A 20,266-nucleotide genomic window follows, 5' to 3' on the forward strand; every position below is an offset into this window, starting at 1 on the left:
CTGGTTAGAGACTCCGTACTTTTTTACACGCTCTTGTGTGCTGATGAAATTTTTGCCGGCTGTGACAGAGGCGAAAGTCTCCACCCCTCACCGGCTGCGGTATCTCACACAGCGCTGGGTATTGTAGTTTTATTCTAAGCGCAGTGAATGGCGAGGGTGGATCTAAGCGGCAGCATGAGAACTACAACCCCCATTCTTAACAGAAACATGAGCCTGCTGAATGAGAGCATAAAGATTGGCGGGTGGATGATAGTAGGCGATGATGAAGAGATGATTCTCTGATGAGCGGAGGAGCGTGTTACAGCGAAGTATTGAACAATGCGGCTCAGCCTCGCACAGAAGAAACATTTTCTTAAGTGATTTCGCTTTTTATTTGTTCGTTTTATCCTTTGCCTTGAGTGGCGGTTAGAAAAACGGTTATCTTTACAGTTGGGTCTCTACACGAACATCCTTGTTCCGGGCTTTTGACAGGTTCACCAGACAAACTCGACTTCCTCACTGTGTCAACATGTATCGCCTGCAGTCACTGGCAGCCCGATCCCTGATCGCCGGAGCTCTCGATCAGTGTAGCCCCTTCACACTGACATCTCTTACTGGGGTACGACACAAATCTCAAGGTCCGTCCGTGGAGAAGTACGGCCAGATGCGCTTCATCACCGCCGAGGCTAAAGTGGCTGCTGAGCGCCTCAACGGAAAGATGCGGGAGAAGACCCTGACAATGGAAACTCTAAACCCGCATGTGAAAGCTGTGGAGTACGCCGTGAGGGGACCCATCGTCATTAAAGCCGGAGAGATTGAGAGATGCTTGGAGGAGGTGAGCAAATTGATTGTTTAAATAAATACACATTTTACACTTTTGTGCTCTTAAATACAGCCTTTCAGAGCTACATGTTTGTAAATGTTTGCATTTGGACACCCCAATGGAACAAACACGGGTTTTGTTCCGTGCAAAACTGTAACCAGTGCTAGAATACAGTCAAAATTGCACAGGTAGAAACACAAGTTGCAAACAATAAAGTCAGTGTTTCATTTTTAACCAACTACTGACTTGTTTAGTAATAAATGTTGTACTGTAAATGCTGTATTATCTTTATCAAATATGGTTGTTGTATTGATGTTCCTTTTTCCATTTTTGGAGTTTTGACTCCTAGCGTTTACACACGTTATGTGGAAATACTGACATGAAATCAAAACATTGTGCACTTTCAATTATAGTTGATAACACTATGTAAAATACAGCAACAACTTAAAGTAAGCTTTAGTCATAAATGTTACTGTGGGATTAAAATAGATTAAAGCCTAGTTTTAATATGAAAACAAAAGTTTTTAAAGAGGTCTCTTCTGCTCTTCTGCTCAATAAGCCTGCATTTATTTGATCCAAAGTTAAGCAAAACAGTACAATTTTAAAATATTTTTATATTTAAAATAAATGTTTTCTATTTCAATAAATTTTAAAAAGTAATTTATTCCTGTGATCAAATCTAAATGTTCATTGTCATTACTCCAGTCTTCAGTGTCACATGATCCTTCAGAAATCATTCTAATATGCTGTTTTGCTGTTCAAAAAACATTTTAAAATTTGTATCAGTATTTAAAACAGTTGAGTGCATTTTTTCAGAATTCTTTGATGAATACAGGGACCGAAATTAAGTTTTTGACACACCAGCCAAGTTGGCCGGTGGATTAAAAAATCCACCGGCCAAGCTTATTTTTTACCTGCCAAAATTCTGAACGATTTAACACAGATATATCCAAAGCACGTTATTCTGTATATTATATGTGCTCCGGACAGAGAGGAGTGACAATTAAAACATAAATAAGAAAAACAACTTTTTGGTCATTTTAGATTTTTTATTATAACTTGGAAATGTTTTTAACGAACTATCTGATCTAGTCAGACTACTTGTTTTCTTTGTCCATGAAATCTGGCCTCCTGCTTCTGACGCAGTCTTTGTGCCACAGCAGGGTTCAACGCTAAGGAATTTTTCTACTGGCACGATCGGGCCAGTGATTCAGATTTTTACTTGCCCTGCCAAAAATTTTTCTGGCCCCACCAAAAAGAAAAAAAAAAGTTAATATTTATTTCTTAGCCACATATTTTAAATGTGTCAAAAGCCAAATATAACTATACATACACTTTTTATTCAGCATAACTTTTCTTTAAATAAAATTGATAATTTAAAGAATTAAAGAAGTATTTAAGATTTCAATAACTAAAAATATATGCCAGCAGGTGGCGGCACGAAACTGAAATTGATCACTGAATCATATTCATTTGATTCGTTTGAATGCATGGTTCATTCAAGAATAAAGCAAGTGACTCTCTTAATGAATGGGAAATTGAATCATTTCACAAGATTCATTTAAAAACAAGTTCACTTATAAAAGAAACACCGCTGTGTTTGAATGGAGACGCGCAGAACCGTTGCACATCTACAATCAAACAGTGTGACTTGGTCCAGAATAATTTTGACGACGGAAAATCAGCCATAGTGTTATTGTCAGACAATGTAAGTCACCTAATAATAACTTCTTGTTTATTTAACTGCTGTATTAAATCAATATCTCATTTACAAACTCCCATAAAAAATATTAAAAGCCGTCACTCATCTTAGTTTCCGATATCACAGAGCTCTATTATAATCAACGACGCTCTCTGTACCGCAAGATCAATCTCTTATTTACACTCTCTCTACACTTTGTTTATAGAAGAATTCTTGAGATATATCTGTGATACATTACTGTGCTGTGAACCCAGACACGTCGGCATTTGGCTTTCTGGTGTATTTAGGACTTACATAACAGGTACAAAGCAGCGATCGTATTTATCTCTGCCATGGTTGATCGCGCCTTCTAGTTATTCGCGCTAGTGACGGGAAAAACTACAGCGAGTGACGCGATGCGCATATTCGCTTGGCTTTCGATGTGAACGCACCAAGACTGTATTTGCGCACGGCAAATTAAACTTTAGTGACAAGGCAGCACTGGCCCGATCGGGGGAGCATCACAGAGATCCGTGAGACTGATACTGATTAACATTACTGGTGAAAAGATTTACTCGCCATGTGGCGGATGGCACATTAAATTTAACTCGCCAGACAGAGAATTTGCTCGCATTTGGCGAGTGGCGAGTGTTAATTTCGGACCCTGTGAATAGAAAAATCCTAAGATCAGGATTTATCTGAAATAAAAAGCTTTTATAACATTATACACTATACCATTTTTAAAGGAAAGGAAAGGAGGTGAAGTGAGGCCAAGTATGGTGACCCATACTAGGAATTTGTGCTCTGCATTTAACCCATCCAAGTGCACACACACAGTAGTGAACACACACACACACCCGGAGCAGTGGGCAGCCATTGCTGCGGTGCCCGGGAAGCAGTTGGGGGTACGGTGCCTTGCTCAAGGGACTCACCTCAGTCGTGGTATTGACAGTGCTGGTTATTCACCTTCCCCGCCAACAATCCCTGCCGGACCTTTGGGTTACAAGTCCGACTCTCTAACCCCCGTGGCCATCCTTTATTTAACAAGGATGCTTTAAATTGATCAAAAGTGATGATAAAGATGTATAATGTTGCAAAATATTTTTATTTCAGGTAAATGCTGTTCTTCTGAACTTTCTGTTCATCAAAGAAACATAAAAAAACATTTATCATTACCATTTTGAATTTTCTTCGAGTAGCCAATTAAAATATTAGAATGATTTCTGAAGGATCATGTGACTGGAGTAATGATGCTAAAAATTCAGCTTTGAAATCACAAGATTAAAATACATTTATACATTAAATATATTCAAATAGAAAACAGTTATTAAATGCTAAAACTATTTCAGAATTCCCATTTTTGCTGTACTTTGGATCAAATAAATGCAGGCTTGGTGAGCAGAAGATACTTTTTTTTTAAAAACATTGAAAATCTTTCTGTTCAAAAATGTTTGACTGGTAGTGTATTTATTTTTCTGTTATTTTATTATTAATAATAAGGCAGTTAGATACATACAGAAGAGATTCAGTTATTCAGTTGTTTTCAGTTGTGTTTTGAAGATTATGAGGAATTTGGCTGTCTGGACAGAGTTGGGTAGATCAATCCACCAACAGGGTATACTGCTTTTTATGCCAAATGTGCTTGGTGGTTAAAAGTAATGTGCAAACCGATCCACCCTGCATGCCTTGTGGCACATCTTCATTTTCTCTTTCCTTTCTTATTGTGTCCATGTAGGTTGCTTTGAAAGGAACAGCACTCAGTCCGCTTTCTGACCTACTGGCAGGGCTTTTATCAAAGCAGGGAAACAAAGGTGCCTGATTCCTGTGAAAGCTGTCCATTCAGCTGTAATGTTATCTAACTCTCTAAACCATGACATATAAGTATGTTTGAGCTTGCATGCTCCGCAATGACAGATGAGCACTTAGGAAGGAAACTTTATTTATAGCCCATGAACAGGTGCCTTCTAGAGCTCTCTGACGAGGGCATGATCCCCCTCAGACCCTGATAGTTTCCTCTACTCATACCGAGACCTTGATTGAACTTTGTGTTGCCATGTCCTTATCTTGTGACTAGTTGGTACAGAATGTTCACAAAACGGTTTAAGGACTACAATGACGTGAAATCAAGGTTCCTGTTAGTCTGATTTATGTCTCTAGTAGGTCACAATACTTGGCCTGATTTAAACATATTATACAACTGCATTAAGCAACATTAATTTAATGCAAATATAGCCGATAAACCTGGCTTTTGTGACTAAACCTAATCATGCGTGTCTTGACAAACATCTGCTTTTACTGCAGTCATTAACTTTTTTTCCTACAGCTTTCTGGTACAAGCAAGGACAAGTCTATTGAATGTGTACTTTGCAGCGTGGTTTTTGGGCACACATTGTTCACATAACGCACACCTTTTCTTATTTTCTTTCTCTAGGGTGGTACAAAACCCTTCTCTGAAGTCATCAAAGCCAACATCGGTGATGCACATGCAATGGGACAACAGCCAATCACCTTCCTCAGACAGGTAACCAAAAATGCACACATTAATGTAGTCTCATAATCAACTATCTTTGTCTTGAATTAAGTTATTTTGGCATTTAAAATCAGCATAAAAATAAAAATTCCCTTCATTAATTTTTCAAATGCATGTCATAGATCAGGGACATGTCCTCGTCACTTTTTGCCATGGTCAAATTGTCCCCATCCCTTTTTTTTTTATTATTTTTTTAAACGTTTTACGGCAAGGATGTACCTGAGATGAAACAAATATGACATTCGTTTCTGTTAAAATAAGATGCGATCTGGTGCTGGAATTGGTTGTTTTTACGATCATGCTGAATGCTGCAATGTTTTAGTGACGAAGCGTTCTATTGTGGCTCCTCCACAGTTTAACATTGCGGAGACTATATACTAATTCCAGTTAAATTACAAAACAAAACACAAATTGTCCTTGCTCTGCAGTCTAAAAAATTAGACTGGGCAGATTAGAACCCAAAACCTCCTACACACATAATGAAAATTTTACCACTAGACTGTTTAGAAGTACAAATGTTTATTGCGTATCTATGCATTTATTAACTGATGTGAAGAATTTCGGGCCTAATACTGTCCTGAGGTAAAAACGGCAAGAAATTAAGTAAATAAATCAAAAGTTTTTGAACAGTAAGATTTTTAATGTCTTTTCTGCATACCACGCCTGCATTTATTTGTATTTGGAATATTTTTGCTATTTAAAATAACTGTTTTCTGTTTGGATATTTTAAAATGTAATTAATTCCTGTGACTTTTTTTTTTAAATCTGAATTTTTAACATCTTTAGTCTTAATTGTTACATGATCTTTCGGAAATCGTTCTGAAATGCTGATTTGCTGTTCAAGAAACATGTTGTTGTTGTTATTATTATTATTATTATTATTATTATTATTATTATTATTATTATCATCAATATTTAAAACAGTTGAGTAAATTTTTTTTCAGGATTTTTTGAATAGAAAGATCCAAAGATCAGCTTTATCTGAAATAAAAAGCTTTTGTAACATTATACACTATACCAGTCAGTATAATTTTTGTTTTTTGGGAAAGAAATTATAGAAATGTATACTTTTATTTAGCAAGTATGCATTAAATTGTTCAAAAGTGATGATTTTGCATTTATAATGTTACAAAAGATTTCTATTTCAGATAAATGCTGTTCTTCTGTACTTTCTATTAATCAAAGAAACCTGGAAAAATTGTACTCTGTTGTTTTCAACATAATAATAATAATAATAATAGTGATAATAAATGGTTTTTGAGTAGCAAATCAGAATATTAGAATGATTTCTGAAGGATCATTTGACTGGAGTAATGATGCTAAAATTCAGCTTTGAAATAACAGGAATAAATTAGATTTTAAAATATATTTAAATGGAAAATGGTTATTCTAAAAAGTTAAAATATTTGTTTTATATTATTAAATAAATGTAAGCTTGGTGAGCAGAAGAGACTTCTTTAAAAAATCTTACTGTTCAAAAACTTTTGAAAACTTTTGGTCACATCACAAAATACAATACAAAGACTTACAATACAATACAATACAACTACTTCAGCATTATCACAACTTTTAAATGAAACACGCCATTTCCCTTTTTTACAGCATGCATGTTTGGTTCCCATGAGCTGTTCGCTGTGCAACACAACAAAGTGCTTTTTATTAATTGTGCAATGCTCCTGAAACTACATAACTGATTATTCAGCTCATTTAGACTATAAAAACATGGAACCTACAAACAAAATCAGCAAACTTTTTTGCATGAACATGATTATTCAGGTTAATGAGGAGTCTGGTTTGTGCTCAATGTTATTAATGTGCTCAGCTTTTGTTGACCACTCACAGTTTTGGATCGCACAGCAAATTCCAGTGGAAGACAGTCTCTTATGATTGGCCTAGTTTAGTCAAAGTTGATCTAGTCTTTCATTATGATTAGAACAAAAGCTTTTGTAATGGCCTGAGACCCTGCAGCTTATGAAATACATTTTCTGGAGAGCCAGCAGAACACAACTTTGCATGCTTGCATGATAGTCATAGTTTCCGGTCATTGTGGTCATATGATTCTTCAGCTCATGTTATCATTAAGGAAAAGAAAGTGGATGGAAATCTGCTTTGACGTGTATGCGTTGTTATGGCTTGGAAACTTTGGGAGGGACTGGACTGCACCAGCCATCTGGTCCCCAGACCCTGTTATGTTTGGGAACAAATGTTCAGCTCAAATTGCTGATTCCCCTCTTCCATCTGGAACATCATGCTTGCAACGCAATACATATGGAAATATTGCCAAAATGTGAACTGAAATAGAGTTGCATTAATGAATTGCTCTTTATCATTTTGATTTCAAATGCCTTTAGATTTTAGTGGAAATACATAGGCGGTAGGAGTGCATAAACACTGTTATTCTGTAAAAATTGCGCTTACTGACTACAGACAAATAAGAGTGCGTTTTATTACTGTGTTCATTTGTGCAGGTGGTGGCTCTCTGCACATTCCCTGAGCTGATGGACAGCCCCAGTTTCCCAGAGGATGTGAAATGGAGAGCAAGACGTATCCTGCAGGGCTGCGGGGGACAAAGTTTGGGTGTGTGCATTTGTTCCTCTCAGGATGCGTTAAAGGGGTCATCCGGTGCCACATGCACTTTTACAAGCTGTTTGAACTGAAATGTGTGTTAGGAGTGTGTGTACACAACCACCCTAGAATGACAAACATCCGCCCAGTAGTTTTCTTTTAATTTAGTAAAATAATTTGCCCCTTCTCATATCGAGCCGTTCTCAGATGCCTGTCGTTGTGGCGTAACACCGACAGAGGCCGCTCCTGCGATAGTTGATAGACAGCAGTGTTTTAGCATAGACCCGCCCCGAGTGAAAACTGACAGCACCGAGGGAATGTGGCTGCCGATCTCCTAAATGGGTTCATGTTTACGTGAATCATTTCTCACCATACTGCTTTATAAACGAGGGTCAGTATAAAGCTTAGATAGTAACGCTAGATGGTTTAAAACGGTGTCTGTTAATGATTAAGATGTAACGTTAAAGCAATACCTGCAAAGGTGTTTACAGCCCGCAACTGCACATGAGTAAAGACTAGAACACTCACATTTATGTAACTTACTTCAATATAAGCACGGGGTAAGTTATGTTAACCAATCACTTTTTTGCTCTTGTTCAATCAGCTATGCCTCAGTAAACACACCGCGTTTGTCTCTTTACCACAGTAAACACAGTAAACACACTGCGTTTGTCTCTTTACCACAGTAAACACAGTAAACACACCGCGTTTGTCTCTTTACCACAGTAAACACACTGCGTTTGTCTCTTTACCACAGTAAACACAGTAAACACACCGCGTTTGTCTCTTTACCACAGTAAACACATCGCGTTCGTCTCTTTACCACAGTAAACACATCATGTTCCTCTCTTTACCACAGTAAACACAGTAAACACACCGCATTCAGCTCTGTACCACAGTAAACACACTGCATTCAGCTCTGTACCACAGTAAACACATCGCGTTTGTCTCTTTACCACAGTAAACACACCGTGTTCGTCTCTTTACTACAGTAAACACATAGCCGAACTTCTTTGCGGGTGTCATCTTGTTTCGGTTCCAACTCCGGTTTTTAAATTAAATTTTAAATGGATAGGGTTGTACGGTGTCTTCAAAGCCCCCCAGTGCCATTTTCCCCCAAACTACACAACTATACCCCCAACTGTTGTCTAGGCAACACCCCATGTGCTATGTAATGACACGCCCCACAGAACTGAAGGGCGGGGTGAGCAGAGGTTCATATCATTTAAAGGGCCAGGTACTGATATCGCTTGCTGAAAACAGGCATTTTTTACCAGGTAAAATGAGTGTTTTTTTACACTACCATAGAGAATTTTTAATCAAAGTATATTACAAACTTTCAATTGGGACCCTAAAGCATCATATGAACTTGTGGAAAATGGGCATCGGATGACCCCTTTAAGGTTGAAACGGGTTAAGGCTGTGATATAAAACAAAATATAAAACTCTGTTTACAATGTGGTGATTGGAAAGCATCCATGATTCCCTTTTATTGCAGATCATGCAGTTCTCAGGAAGCTCTGGAACAATAGAGCTGTATCGCAACTCTCAGTTCCATTCAATATTTTGCTGCAGTAAGTGATCTATGAGTGCTAACGCATGAGTTTCTGTCACAGGGTCATATAGTGCAAGCCCTGGCGTGGAGTGCATCCGCAAAGACATTGCTGCGTACATCGAGCAAAGAGATAAAGGAGTTCCTGCAGACTGGGAAAACATTTACCTCACCACTGGGGCTAGTGATGGCATTATGGTAAGTAATTGAATGTGAACAATCAAACAGACTTGATGGGTTACTTGGCCTGCATAGCTAATAAAAGCAATCTTTGTTTTTAAGACGATTCTGCGGCTACTGGTGTCTGGAAAAGATTCTTCTCGCACTGGAGTAATGATCCCCATTCCTCAATACCCTCTTTACTCCGCTGCAATCTCAGAGTTGGACGCGGTACAGGTCAACTATTACTTAGATGAGGACAACTGCTGGGCCCTGGATATCAATGAACTTCACAGAGCTTATCAGGCTGCCAAACAGCACTGCCAGCCACGAGTCATTTGCATCATTAACCCTGGCAACCCTACTGGTAGGTGTATTGTAAAACTATTCTTGTGTGCTGGGAAATTGAATGCCCTTTTGTTTGGTTGGATTCAATAGCAGGTGTCTTGGAAAGAAGAGCATGTCCCTTTTACCTCATGTTCTTTTTCCAGTCATGATCCCTCGTGAGTGGGGACTGATGCTGGTGAGACCTAAAATAACTCCCATGTGATTTGTAGGCAATATTCCAAGTCTTCTGAAGCTGATAGCTTTTGAGTAATGAACAGAAATGAATTTAATCAATAATTTACTAAAATATTGCATATGGAATGTAAAATATAGTATAATATGTGACCTGGACCACAAAACCAGTCTTAAGTAGCACAGGTACATTTGTAGCCATAAATAGCCAAAAATACATTGTGTGGGTCAAAATGATTGATTATTGATTCTTTTTTTTATGCCAGAAATTATTTGGATATTAAGTAAAGATTATGTTCTATGAAGATATTTTGTAAATTTTCTACCATAAATGTATCAAAACTTAATTTTTGATTGGTAATATGCATTGCTAAGAACTTCATTTGGACAAATTTAAAGGCAGTTTTCTCAATAATTATTATTTTTTTTCTTTTGAACCCTTAGATTCCAGATTTTGTATCTCGGCCAACTATTGTCCTATCCTAACAGCCAATGGAAAGCTTAGTTATTCAGCTTTCAGATGATGTATAAATCTCAATTTTAAGAAATGTATCATTATGACTAATTTTGTGTTCCAGGGTCACACAGAATATTTTGTGCAGAATTCAAATTGGTCAGATGTGTTTTGTAGTTTGCCCAAGCTCATGGTATTTTGTCTCTGGAGTAAATATTTTTTTGGGCCTGGACACTTCAGGTGGTTAGATGAAATCTAGATTGCATAGTTCATGCCCCTCAGATTGACAATCACTGTATTAAAATATGGCATGTCAAGATTTGTTGTGCTAGGTTTAAACATGTTGATGCAAAAAAAATGTTTGTATATTTAGATGGACTATCCCTTTAAATTTGTCATCTCTCCTTCTTCATCCCTGTTTACTCTTTACAGGTCAGGTCCAGAGTAAAAAATGTATTGAAGAAGTCCTGCACTTTGCCTATGAAGAGAATCTTTTTGTTATGTCAGATGAGGTAATTATAGTCTGTTTTGCATTTACAATTTGAATAAGAAAATATGGTTTCTACAAAAATATTAAGCAACAGCAATAATAGTAAGAAAAGACTGCTGAAAAATTAATTTTGACATCACAGGAAAAAAATATATTTTAGATTTACATTTATGCATTTTGCATTTAAATTGTTTAAAGGTACAGTGCCCTCCACTCTTACTGGCACCCTTGGTAAATACGCGCGTGTGAAAATAAATCTGCATAATTTATCCTTTTGATCTTTCATTCAAAGAAATTACAAAATTCGAACCGGTCACTGAAGTAAAACAATAGAACCTGGGGGTGAAATCTCATTATGAAATATATGTTTTTCTCTAGTTCACGTTGGCCACTATTATTGGCACCCAATTATTGCAATGTTCTTTTCCCAAGATAACAGTTCTTAGTTTTCTCCAGCAATGTCTAATGAGTTTGGAGAACACCTGATGAGACATCAGAGACCATTCCTTCATACAGTATCTCTCTAGATTGTCTGACAATTAAATATGCTGGACTTTGTTTTTGGGTGAGCCAGGAGGATTTTTCTTGAAACCCTCTGGAACAACACGTGTTGATGTAGGGGCTGTTTGATCATTTTATTTTAGGCTTTCTGACCCCAAGACTCAATTCTCTGCAATTCTCCAACTGTGATCCTTAGAGAGTCTTTGGCCACTCAAACTCTCCTCCTTATCATGCATTAGGATGATATAGACACACATCCTCTTCTAGGCAGATTTGTAACATATTTAGTTGATTGGAACGTCTTAATTATTGCCCTGATGGTGAGAATGGGGATTTCCAATGCTTTAGCTCTTTTCTTACAGCCATTTTCTATTTTGTGAAGCTCAACAAACTTGTTCTGCATATCAGAACTACATTCTTTGGTTTTACTTCTTGTGATGGACGATTAAGGGAATTTGGCCTTTGTGTTCCTCATATTTATAATCATGTGGAACAGAAAGTCATGGCTGGACAATTTTATACTCCTAGCCTCCCTGGTGTGCTAAAAATTTGTAATATTAATGGGAATATACTTCAGAGATATTTTACTATATTTTACACATTTCTAGGGGTGCCAATAATTGTGGCCAACGTGAACTAGAGAAAAACATTTCATAATGAGATCCCCCCCCATCGTTTTACTTCAATGAAAGACCTTTGCTCATATTTACCAAGGGTGCCAAAATTAGTGGAGGGCACTGTATATGGTTTATCAGTTCATGCATTCCCTGGCAATCAAACCCATAACTTTGATGTTCAGGATTTGATTGAGCTACAGGAATTTTAAAATGTTTTGAAATAGAAAATTGTCATTTTCAATTTTAATAACATTAAAGGAATAGTTCACCCAAAAATTTAAATTCTGTCGTTAATTACTCACCCTTATGTCGTCCCAGACCCACTAAGACCTTTGTTCATCTTTGGAACACAAATGAAGATATTTTTGACGAAATCCAAGAGCTTTCTGACACTGCATAGACAGCAATGTAACTAAAATGTTCCTAGGCCCAGAAACATAGATAAAAAAGTGACATCAGTGGTTCAACTGTGATTTTACGAAGCTATGAGAATACTTAATGATGTCCTTACTATGTTTTTGGGCCTGGGAACATTTCAGTTACATTACTGTCTATGGAGGGTCAGAAAGCTTTCAGATTTTATCAAAACTATCTTAATTTGTGTTCTGAAGATGAACAAAGGTCTTAATGATTTGGAACGACGTGAGGGTGAGTAATAAATGACAGAATTTTCATTTTTGGGTGAACTAGCCCTGTTTTTATTGTATATTTTTATCAAATAAGTACAGCATTGATGAGCGTAAGACTTTAAGAACAGTTTGAAGAAGTTTGTGTACAGTTGCTTAACTCTTGTTCTGATTTAACGCATTTGACATCCACATGACCATAATGTACTCCATGTTGGGTTGTATCGTTGCTGGCAGGTGTATCAGGACAATGTGTATGCTCCTAACTGTCAGTTCCACTCCTTCAAGAAGGTGCTATATGAGATGGGTCCCGAGTACTTCAACAGTGTGGAGCTCGTCTCCTTCCATTCCACTTCCAAAGGCTACACGGGAGAGTGAGTATCCCTATTCTTGAACCTCTGCAGGGGTCCTGCATGTGCCTTAATTTGAGATGGCCTCCTTAAGATCAGCTTTCATTGACCCTTCACACACTTTCACATGACATAACGTGAAAGTGTCCTGAAACATATTTAGATGTCGTCTGACTTTAATTTACGATTTACGATTTTAAATAGATGCCATGTAGAAATATCCACCACCTTTAGTGTCAAGTTGGCATTTGTAAGGACATCTTGAACTGGTGAAGTTTTAATAGTAGTAAGCTGGCCTAAGGCATTGTTGCATTAATTTTTGTAACAATAGCTAAAAACTTTTGTGTGGGTCAAAATTATCGATAAATATCTATATCTATCTATCTATCTATCTATCTATCTATCTATCTATGTATCTATGTATCTATGTATATATATATATATATATATATATATATATTTGCACCCTCAGATTCCAGGTTTTTCAAATAGTTGTATCTTGGCCAAATATTGTCCTATCCTAACAAACCATATATCAATGGAAAGCTTATTTATTTTATATTATTTCACAAATTGACCCTGGCTGGTTTTGTGGTCCTTGGTCACATTTGTTGAAACGCATTCCTCTAACTGTGATGGGTTGTTCAAAAGACCAAACAATTACCTTACTTCATGTGCAATGTTGCTTGACTGGATTTGAGTGTTTCTCTGAATAAAACCCCAAATATTTACATTTTTGGCTAATGAACGTGGCAACCTACAGTTCTGAGAACTCATGTGACGTGTTCATGTCCTTTTTACAGGTGTGGCTTCAGGGGTGGATATATGGAGGTGATCAACATGGATCCTGAGGTCAAGGCTCAGCTAGTCAAGCTTTTATCAGTTCGTCTGTGTCCCCCCTTGGTTGGCCAGGCTGCAATGGATGTAATTGTCAACCCTCCACAACCAGACGAGCTCTCATTCAAACAGTTCCACCAGGTGTGTTGTTTGTTTAGTGTCTGGTGGAGTAAAGCTCATTGTGTACTGACACCGACAATAAGTCGGTTGTTGTGGTTTCCTGCATATAAACCTCTAAATGCTACACATCCTGTTAGTACATAAACAGCCCTGAAGAATTTTTATGTTTGGGTTTGACTGGGTGTGATTGTGTTTATCTGATCTCTTTCAGGAGAAATCATCAGTGCTGGGTGCTCTAGCAGAAAAAGCTAAATTAACTGAGCAGATCCTGAATGCAGTTCCAGGAATCAAGTGTAATCCTGTCCAGGGGGCCATGTACGCTTTCCCTCAAATCTTTATTCCTCCTAAAGCAGTAGAGGAAGCCAAGGCAAGTGCTTGTACTTCAGCCAGTTTTGCCAATTTTCCCGCGGGTTGAAGCGACCCCAATAATGTGATATTTAGCCCCTGGAATTTGAATCCCCCACCCCCCTTTTTTAAAAATGTGATAGATTTTGAGTAGCAATTGCATGGGTTTTGATGTGAAAACCTGGCAACCCTGACTTCAGCAGAACTCTACACTGTTCACAGTAAACTGTATAAACATCCTTTCGTCACCACTGATGTATTAGTTATCTAATTAGAAAGGATGTTACCAGTAGTACTAGTTCAGGACATTTTGTCCAGTAATCTTACTTGAATTGCTAAATCCAACTGTATAAATGTTACACAGTTTATAAGCTATATAAATGTGAGGGTGTGTGTCTGAAAATGTTCCTGTGATTTGGTTGGGCAGGCTCTGGGAACGCAACCTGACATGCTTTACTGCCTGAGATTGCTGGAGGAGACTGGAATCTGTGTTGTTCCTGGAAGTGGCTTTGGGCAGAAAGATGGAACATATCATTTCAGGTAAACTTGTTGATCAAACAAATTCAAATGTTAACATTTTTTCCCTCCAATGATTTCCTGGAAGAACATGAGTTGAAATCTGCCGTATTTGTTGTCGGGCAATTTTTTTGATTTGTGACCCTTGACCACAAAACCAGTGTCTTTTTTTTTTTTTTTTAAATAGAGATTTATACATCTGAAAGCTGAATCACAATATATGAATATCACAATATAGATATTTTTGCTTTAAAATAGGTCATCAAAAGAAGATACTGTACAAAACAAGATATATTTTTATCCCATAGAAATTTCATAACTTCACCAGTGTCAATGTCACAAACTAATACTAGCCTACATTAAAAAACAAAAACAAACTCACACTCACTTAAGACAAGTAAACAGTCAGCAATTAAATAAGAAACTAATTACAGAAGTAGGGCAGAAAAAATACAGTGGAACAAATAAGATATTCTACATACATTGTATAAAGTAATCAAATGTAAAAAGCACTGCATATTCTTCACTGTATAAATTAAATGTATATTTCTTCGTATTAAAGTTACGAACGTGATTTAAGTGATCGTGATCAAGAGCAGTGAGAGATTTTCTCTTTTGTCGTTTAATTTACATGAATGACAGACAGTCGAAATATTAGATAAGTAGAGCCACCTGGACCCAATATACTGTTACACATGTGTTTTCCTTCCCCCTTGTCATCCAAGATGTTCATGTCTTATGTTTTTTGAGGAAAACATTTGAGAATTTCTCTCCATATAATGGATATGTATGGTGCCCCCAAGTTTGAACTTCCAAAATGCAGTTTAAATGCAGCTTCAAAGAGTTCTAAACAATCCTAGCTTAGGAAGAAGGGTCTTATCTAGCGAAACAATTTGCTATTTTCGAAACAAACTGACAATATATATATATATACTTTTTAACCTCAAATGTTCGTCTTGTCTCGTCTTTGCGATGTGTATGCGTAGTCTGTGTAATCCGGCTCAATATGGTTTGGGTATGTTGGAAAACTCCCATCCCGTTTTCTTTTTCAATTTCAAAATGGTACTACATCGCTGTTTTACCTTTTTTTTTTTTTTTTTTTTTTTTTTTTTTTTTTTTTTTTTTTTTTTTTTTTTGTAAACAGCGTTTGATCTTCTTTGTGTGTTCACTTTGTAAACACTGGGTCGGTACTTCTGCAGCGATGTAGGACGATTTTGAAGTTTGGTAAGAAAACGAAACGAAAAATCTAAACACTGGATGAAGTCAGTTTAGAATTTTGGGTATCTAATTTTTGTCACTCCATAATTTAGAAAATACTTAGAACAGACATAAAACAATATATTTTATCAATGTTTTGGCAAATAAATTGTTGCATATAATCAAGCAAATTATATATGAACAAATCACTCTGTAAAACCTTCAGGATATAGATAGGAATTAAAAGTTTGGTGTGTGTAAGTGCCAATGTCCCAGTGTAAGAAAAACTCATATTTTACCTTTAAAATATGTATTTTAATTTAATTCTATTGACACACATAGATAAAGTGCTATAAAAGAAACACTTAACAGTGTTTTTTCAGACAAGTGGAAAGAAAACATCCAAAAGACAAAGCCCAAAATGTCAAACTTGACAGGTGCATAAAAAAAAAGTTTTTGCCTCCCCTTAAGACCTAAATTACGGTGTTCATGAGGGTACTTGCAAAGATGGGCATTTTGATACATTCAAGTGTGTGTATTTTAACTGTTTAAAGCTCATAAAGTGGCAAAAATGGCCAGTAAAATCAGTTCAGTACTCCCACGCTCTATGAGCACTGTCTTCACATGCGTGCCTCTCAGACAGTGCGTGCATATAGCAAAGTTATTTCTCCTTCACTGCCAATTTGAATGGCTTAAAATTAGTTGTTTTAAAATGCACTGCTTAAAAACGACTGCAAACGATACATTTTCATGACCAAAGGGGGAAAGGTCAGGTGAACCTGTATCCATGGAGACGAGCTAAAATCTCTACCAATTGACTAATTTCTACATTGTGTCCAGTAACAGGCACCTGTATTTTTTTTTTATTTTTTTTTTTTATATTTTTATGTGTCAGTTACTCTTTTACTTGTCAGATTTTTTTTTTACTAAGTTTGGTCTGTTTGTCTTTGTTTCAGAATGACAATTCTGCCATCCATAGAGAAGCTGAAGGTACTTCTTGGCAAAGTGCGAGATTTCCACATCAGTTTCCTGAAAGAGTACTCTGGGCTGGAGTGAGATGACATATGACCTGATTTGCAAAACATAAGCTAGCGAGTCTAGCTCTGCTTAACACACCAACTACTCATTTAAACTGTAAAGGAAGTATTAAGTATCTTGTTACATTTTTTTAAATTCTAATTTTAGACAGGATTTAATCAAGCTATTTGAATTACAGCCTTGTTTACTAATATTTTCTGGAAATGGTTTCTGGATGAGTTTTACAGAAATAGTGATGTAGTCATAACACTATTCTTGAATACTTAAGTTATTTTCACGGTTCATTAGAGAAAATATAACACGTTTTCACATTTTTTTTATTTTTTTTTTTAATGAAAAATTTGCCTTTAAATAATCATTTCTGCAGCAGGGTGCATGCTATATAGACGCTCTCTATCATACAAGAAATTCAGTTATAAACATTATTTATTAACTTCCCAAATCAGGAACTAAATTGTGAAGATTGATGCATCACACTCTTTTGTAGCACCTAATGTCAACTATTCAAAACCATTTGGCTTATGCAAATTTAGCCTGTTTTTTTACTTTGTTGGTAAAGGGTGGGGGGGGGGGGTAGACGTGTTATTACGAACACTTGTTGTGGTTCAGGGAAGTTTACAAGGAGGGACTCTTTAATGTTTGTGTTGTCCTCATCCTTAGTTGCACTCATTGCCATGCAATGTTCATAAACATTTTATCTTACAAAATTACAAACTTAGTCACAAGTTAAGCTTCTGTGGAAGATTGTGGCTAAGCTGATGATTTATGTGTCTCTGACCCTGTATGTTTCCAAGGCCAGTTGAAAGTGTGGAGAAAGTACTGGCTTGTAATTGTTTACTGATGTACTTTATTTCCTCCTTCTGTTTTGTATTGCAAGTTGTTTTGAACTATTAAACATAATGCTGTTGGAATCAGTCCAGGGGCCTGTACCATGAAGCTAGCTGAACTGAAATGTTCCCACACCCAGAAAGATAGTAAGGAAGGACATTGTTAAAATAGTCCATGTGATATCAGGGGTTTAACCATAATTTTACAAAGCTACAAGAATACTTTCTTTAACAAATCTCAGGGTTTATGGGTTTAGAGTGACACAAGGGTGTGTAATTAATTTAATTAACTATCCCTTTAAGAATGTAAAGTTACACAGCAAGAATAAAAGAGTTGTCCTTCAAGGGCTACAACTTAAAGAAAACATCTGATTATATCAGTGGAATATTTATATTGGATATTATCTGTATATATTTTTATTAGTTTATAAACTTACTTAATAGGTGTAATAAAGGGAATAATTATGTGATTAATATATGAATCATAAAATAATTATATATTCATTGACTGTTGTGTCAAAGATGTCACATTGCTCACCGCTGATTGGTCTACTTTTGGTTTGAGGTCACTTACCCAGAACAAAATCTGCTACAGAGCAGGTTATGGCGATGAACACTGGTAAAAAAAACAACTCGGTGTACTTGAAACCCAGGGTTGGTGCAAACGAATGTAAGCTAGCCAGCAAAAGCAGCTTCATGGTTCAGCCCTGTTCTTTTCAGACAGTCGGTTGTATTTACAAGTCAAATATTGGCCAATAAGAGATATTTGTGCCAAAGATGACTGTGTTGTAAATCTCCCTTTCTGACATCTCATCTTTCATATCAAAGCCATTAACAGTGAATGAATTTTGTTAATGCCTTCTTGAATCCTTTGAACTTTATCACTTCATATGAGGTGCCTTTATTCATGCCTATGAGCTTTAAATGAAATGAGTTTTCCTTACATGCATTAAGTAGCTGGTAATACTGAATTTTTTAAAAGCTTGTTTGTTTCTTATGTACTTTTTGTTTATAGATTTTTTGAAATTGGCCCGATGTTAACACTGTATATAGTATTTTCAACTGAATATTAAACTTACAGAGACTGTTAAACTGCATTGCATCTGTATTTCAGTCTGTTTTTTTCAGTGCGTTTGTCCCATTTACCAAACAAAGGATATTTTTAGCACTGCATTCAGATGTCAGTTCTTGTTAAAATGCAAAAACATACAAATAATAATAAGTACACAAGTGAAGTGCTACGCAGTTTTTAAACTCTCTGCATAATTGAAAGCATCGGCAGACTGTACTAGTTAACGGTGTAACATTGGGACTTGCTGCCCTCTGGTGTTCTTTACAACCAACTGAAGCGCTCAACGATTAAAATCCACAGAACCTTTGACTCCAGCACAGGAAGTTTGAGGTAAATGCATTTGACAGTCCCAGGCAATCCAGATCATCTCTACATGCAGTTTTAGTTCACAGGTGTTTCCTAAATTATTGTTCTTCTTTCATTGCCAGTGCAGATATGATCCAACTTCACATTAAAGAAAACATTTCAGACCTGCTGAGTTTAAAGAGATAGTTCAAAAATTAAAATTTGATGTTTATCTGCTTACCCCCAGGGCATCCAAGATGTAGGTGACTTTGTTTCTAAAGTAGAACACAAACGGAGATTTTTAACTCAAAACTCAGTCATATAATGGCAGTCAATGGTTACCAAATCTTCAAAAGTAAAATAAAAACATACACAGACAAAACCAAATTAAACCCTACGGCTCGTGATGATACATTGAGGTCTTAAGAAACAAAACGATCGGTCTGTGCAAAAAAACCGAACAGTATTTATATCATTATTTACCTCCAGAGATCTAGAGTTCTGCTCTCCTGAGCGCGTTCACATCAGCCTTCAACATGACCTGCCACGCGCGGAGGCGATCTGTCGCGCGTATAGTCACTCATTGTTTACATAGTGCATATTTGGCCTCTCAAAATGGTAATTAATTACTTATGCTTATCCTGATTCTGGCAACCGATTAAAAACTAAAAGATTACATTTCCTTGTGCAAACTCATCTGGGATTGTTGACTTTTCATCGACTACATTGCCAGAGCACGTTGAAGCATCGGGCGCTGGCTGATGTGCACACGCTTCAAGCAGCTTAATGGCTTGGTGGATCAGAGGTAAACGATATAAATACTGTTCAGTTACTTGCACAGACCGATCGTTATGTGTTTTAAGACCTCAATGTATCGTCAAGAGCTACAGGGTTTCATTTGGTTTTGTCTTTTTTTTTTTTACTCAAAAGATTTAGTAACCATTGACTGCCATTATACGACTGACAGACTGCAACGGTTTGAGTTAAACATCTTTGTGTTCTACTGAAGAAACAAAGTCACCTACATCTTGGATGCCCTGGGAGTAAGCAGATTACTATCCCTTTAGGTATCTAACATTTTGAAGTAAAAACAACTTTCATACAGCATGTCACAATGCGTCATCAATTGGCGCAACATCCATGCTTGTTCTCATAATTTCTGGTCAGGTAGGTGAAATATTCT

The 20,266-nt window shown here is 36.7% G+C and overlaps 1 protein-coding gene across 1 annotated transcript; it reads left to right on the forward strand.

Moving 5' to 3' along the window:
* Nucleotides 1-234: 234 nt before the first annotated feature.
* On the forward strand, nucleotides 235-18,823 carry LOC141342790 (alanine aminotransferase 2-like). The gene is made up of 11 exons (XM_073847335.1): nucleotides 235-814; nucleotides 4,915-5,004; nucleotides 7,482-7,590; nucleotides 9,195-9,328; nucleotides 9,413-9,656; nucleotides 10,695-10,774; nucleotides 12,734-12,870; nucleotides 13,650-13,824; nucleotides 14,015-14,170; nucleotides 14,576-14,688; nucleotides 16,818-18,823. Exons 1-11 carry the CDS (start codon nucleotides 509-511, stop codon nucleotides 16,915-16,917), a joined length of 1,644 nt encoding a protein of 547 aa, XP_073703436.1. The 5' UTR covers nucleotides 235-508; the 3' UTR covers nucleotides 16,918-18,823.
* Nucleotides 18,824-20,266: the final 1,443 nt, after the last annotated feature.

This window comes from Garra rufa, chromosome 9, assembly GCF_049309525.1.
Source record: "Garra rufa chromosome 9, GarRuf1.0, whole genome shotgun sequence".
NCBI lineage: Eukaryota > Metazoa > Chordata > Actinopteri > Cypriniformes > Cyprinidae > Garra > Garra rufa.

What these genes read in the sequence shown, in the direction of transcription:
- LOC141342790 (XM_073847335.1), top strand. Translation starts at nt 509, where the DNA reads ATGTATCGCCTGCAGTCACTGGCAGCCCGATCCCTGATCGCCGGAGCT. An exon ending in CAATCACCTTCCTCAGACAG is followed by an intron (nt 5,005 to 7,481) that starts GTAACCAAAAAT and finishes TCATTTGTGCAG; the next exon opens with GTGGTGGCTCTCTGCACATT. An exon ending in GATGGAACATATCATTTCAG is followed by an intron (nt 14,689 to 16,817) that starts GTAAACTTGTTG and finishes TCTTTGTTTCAG; the next exon opens with AATGACAATTCTGCCATCCA.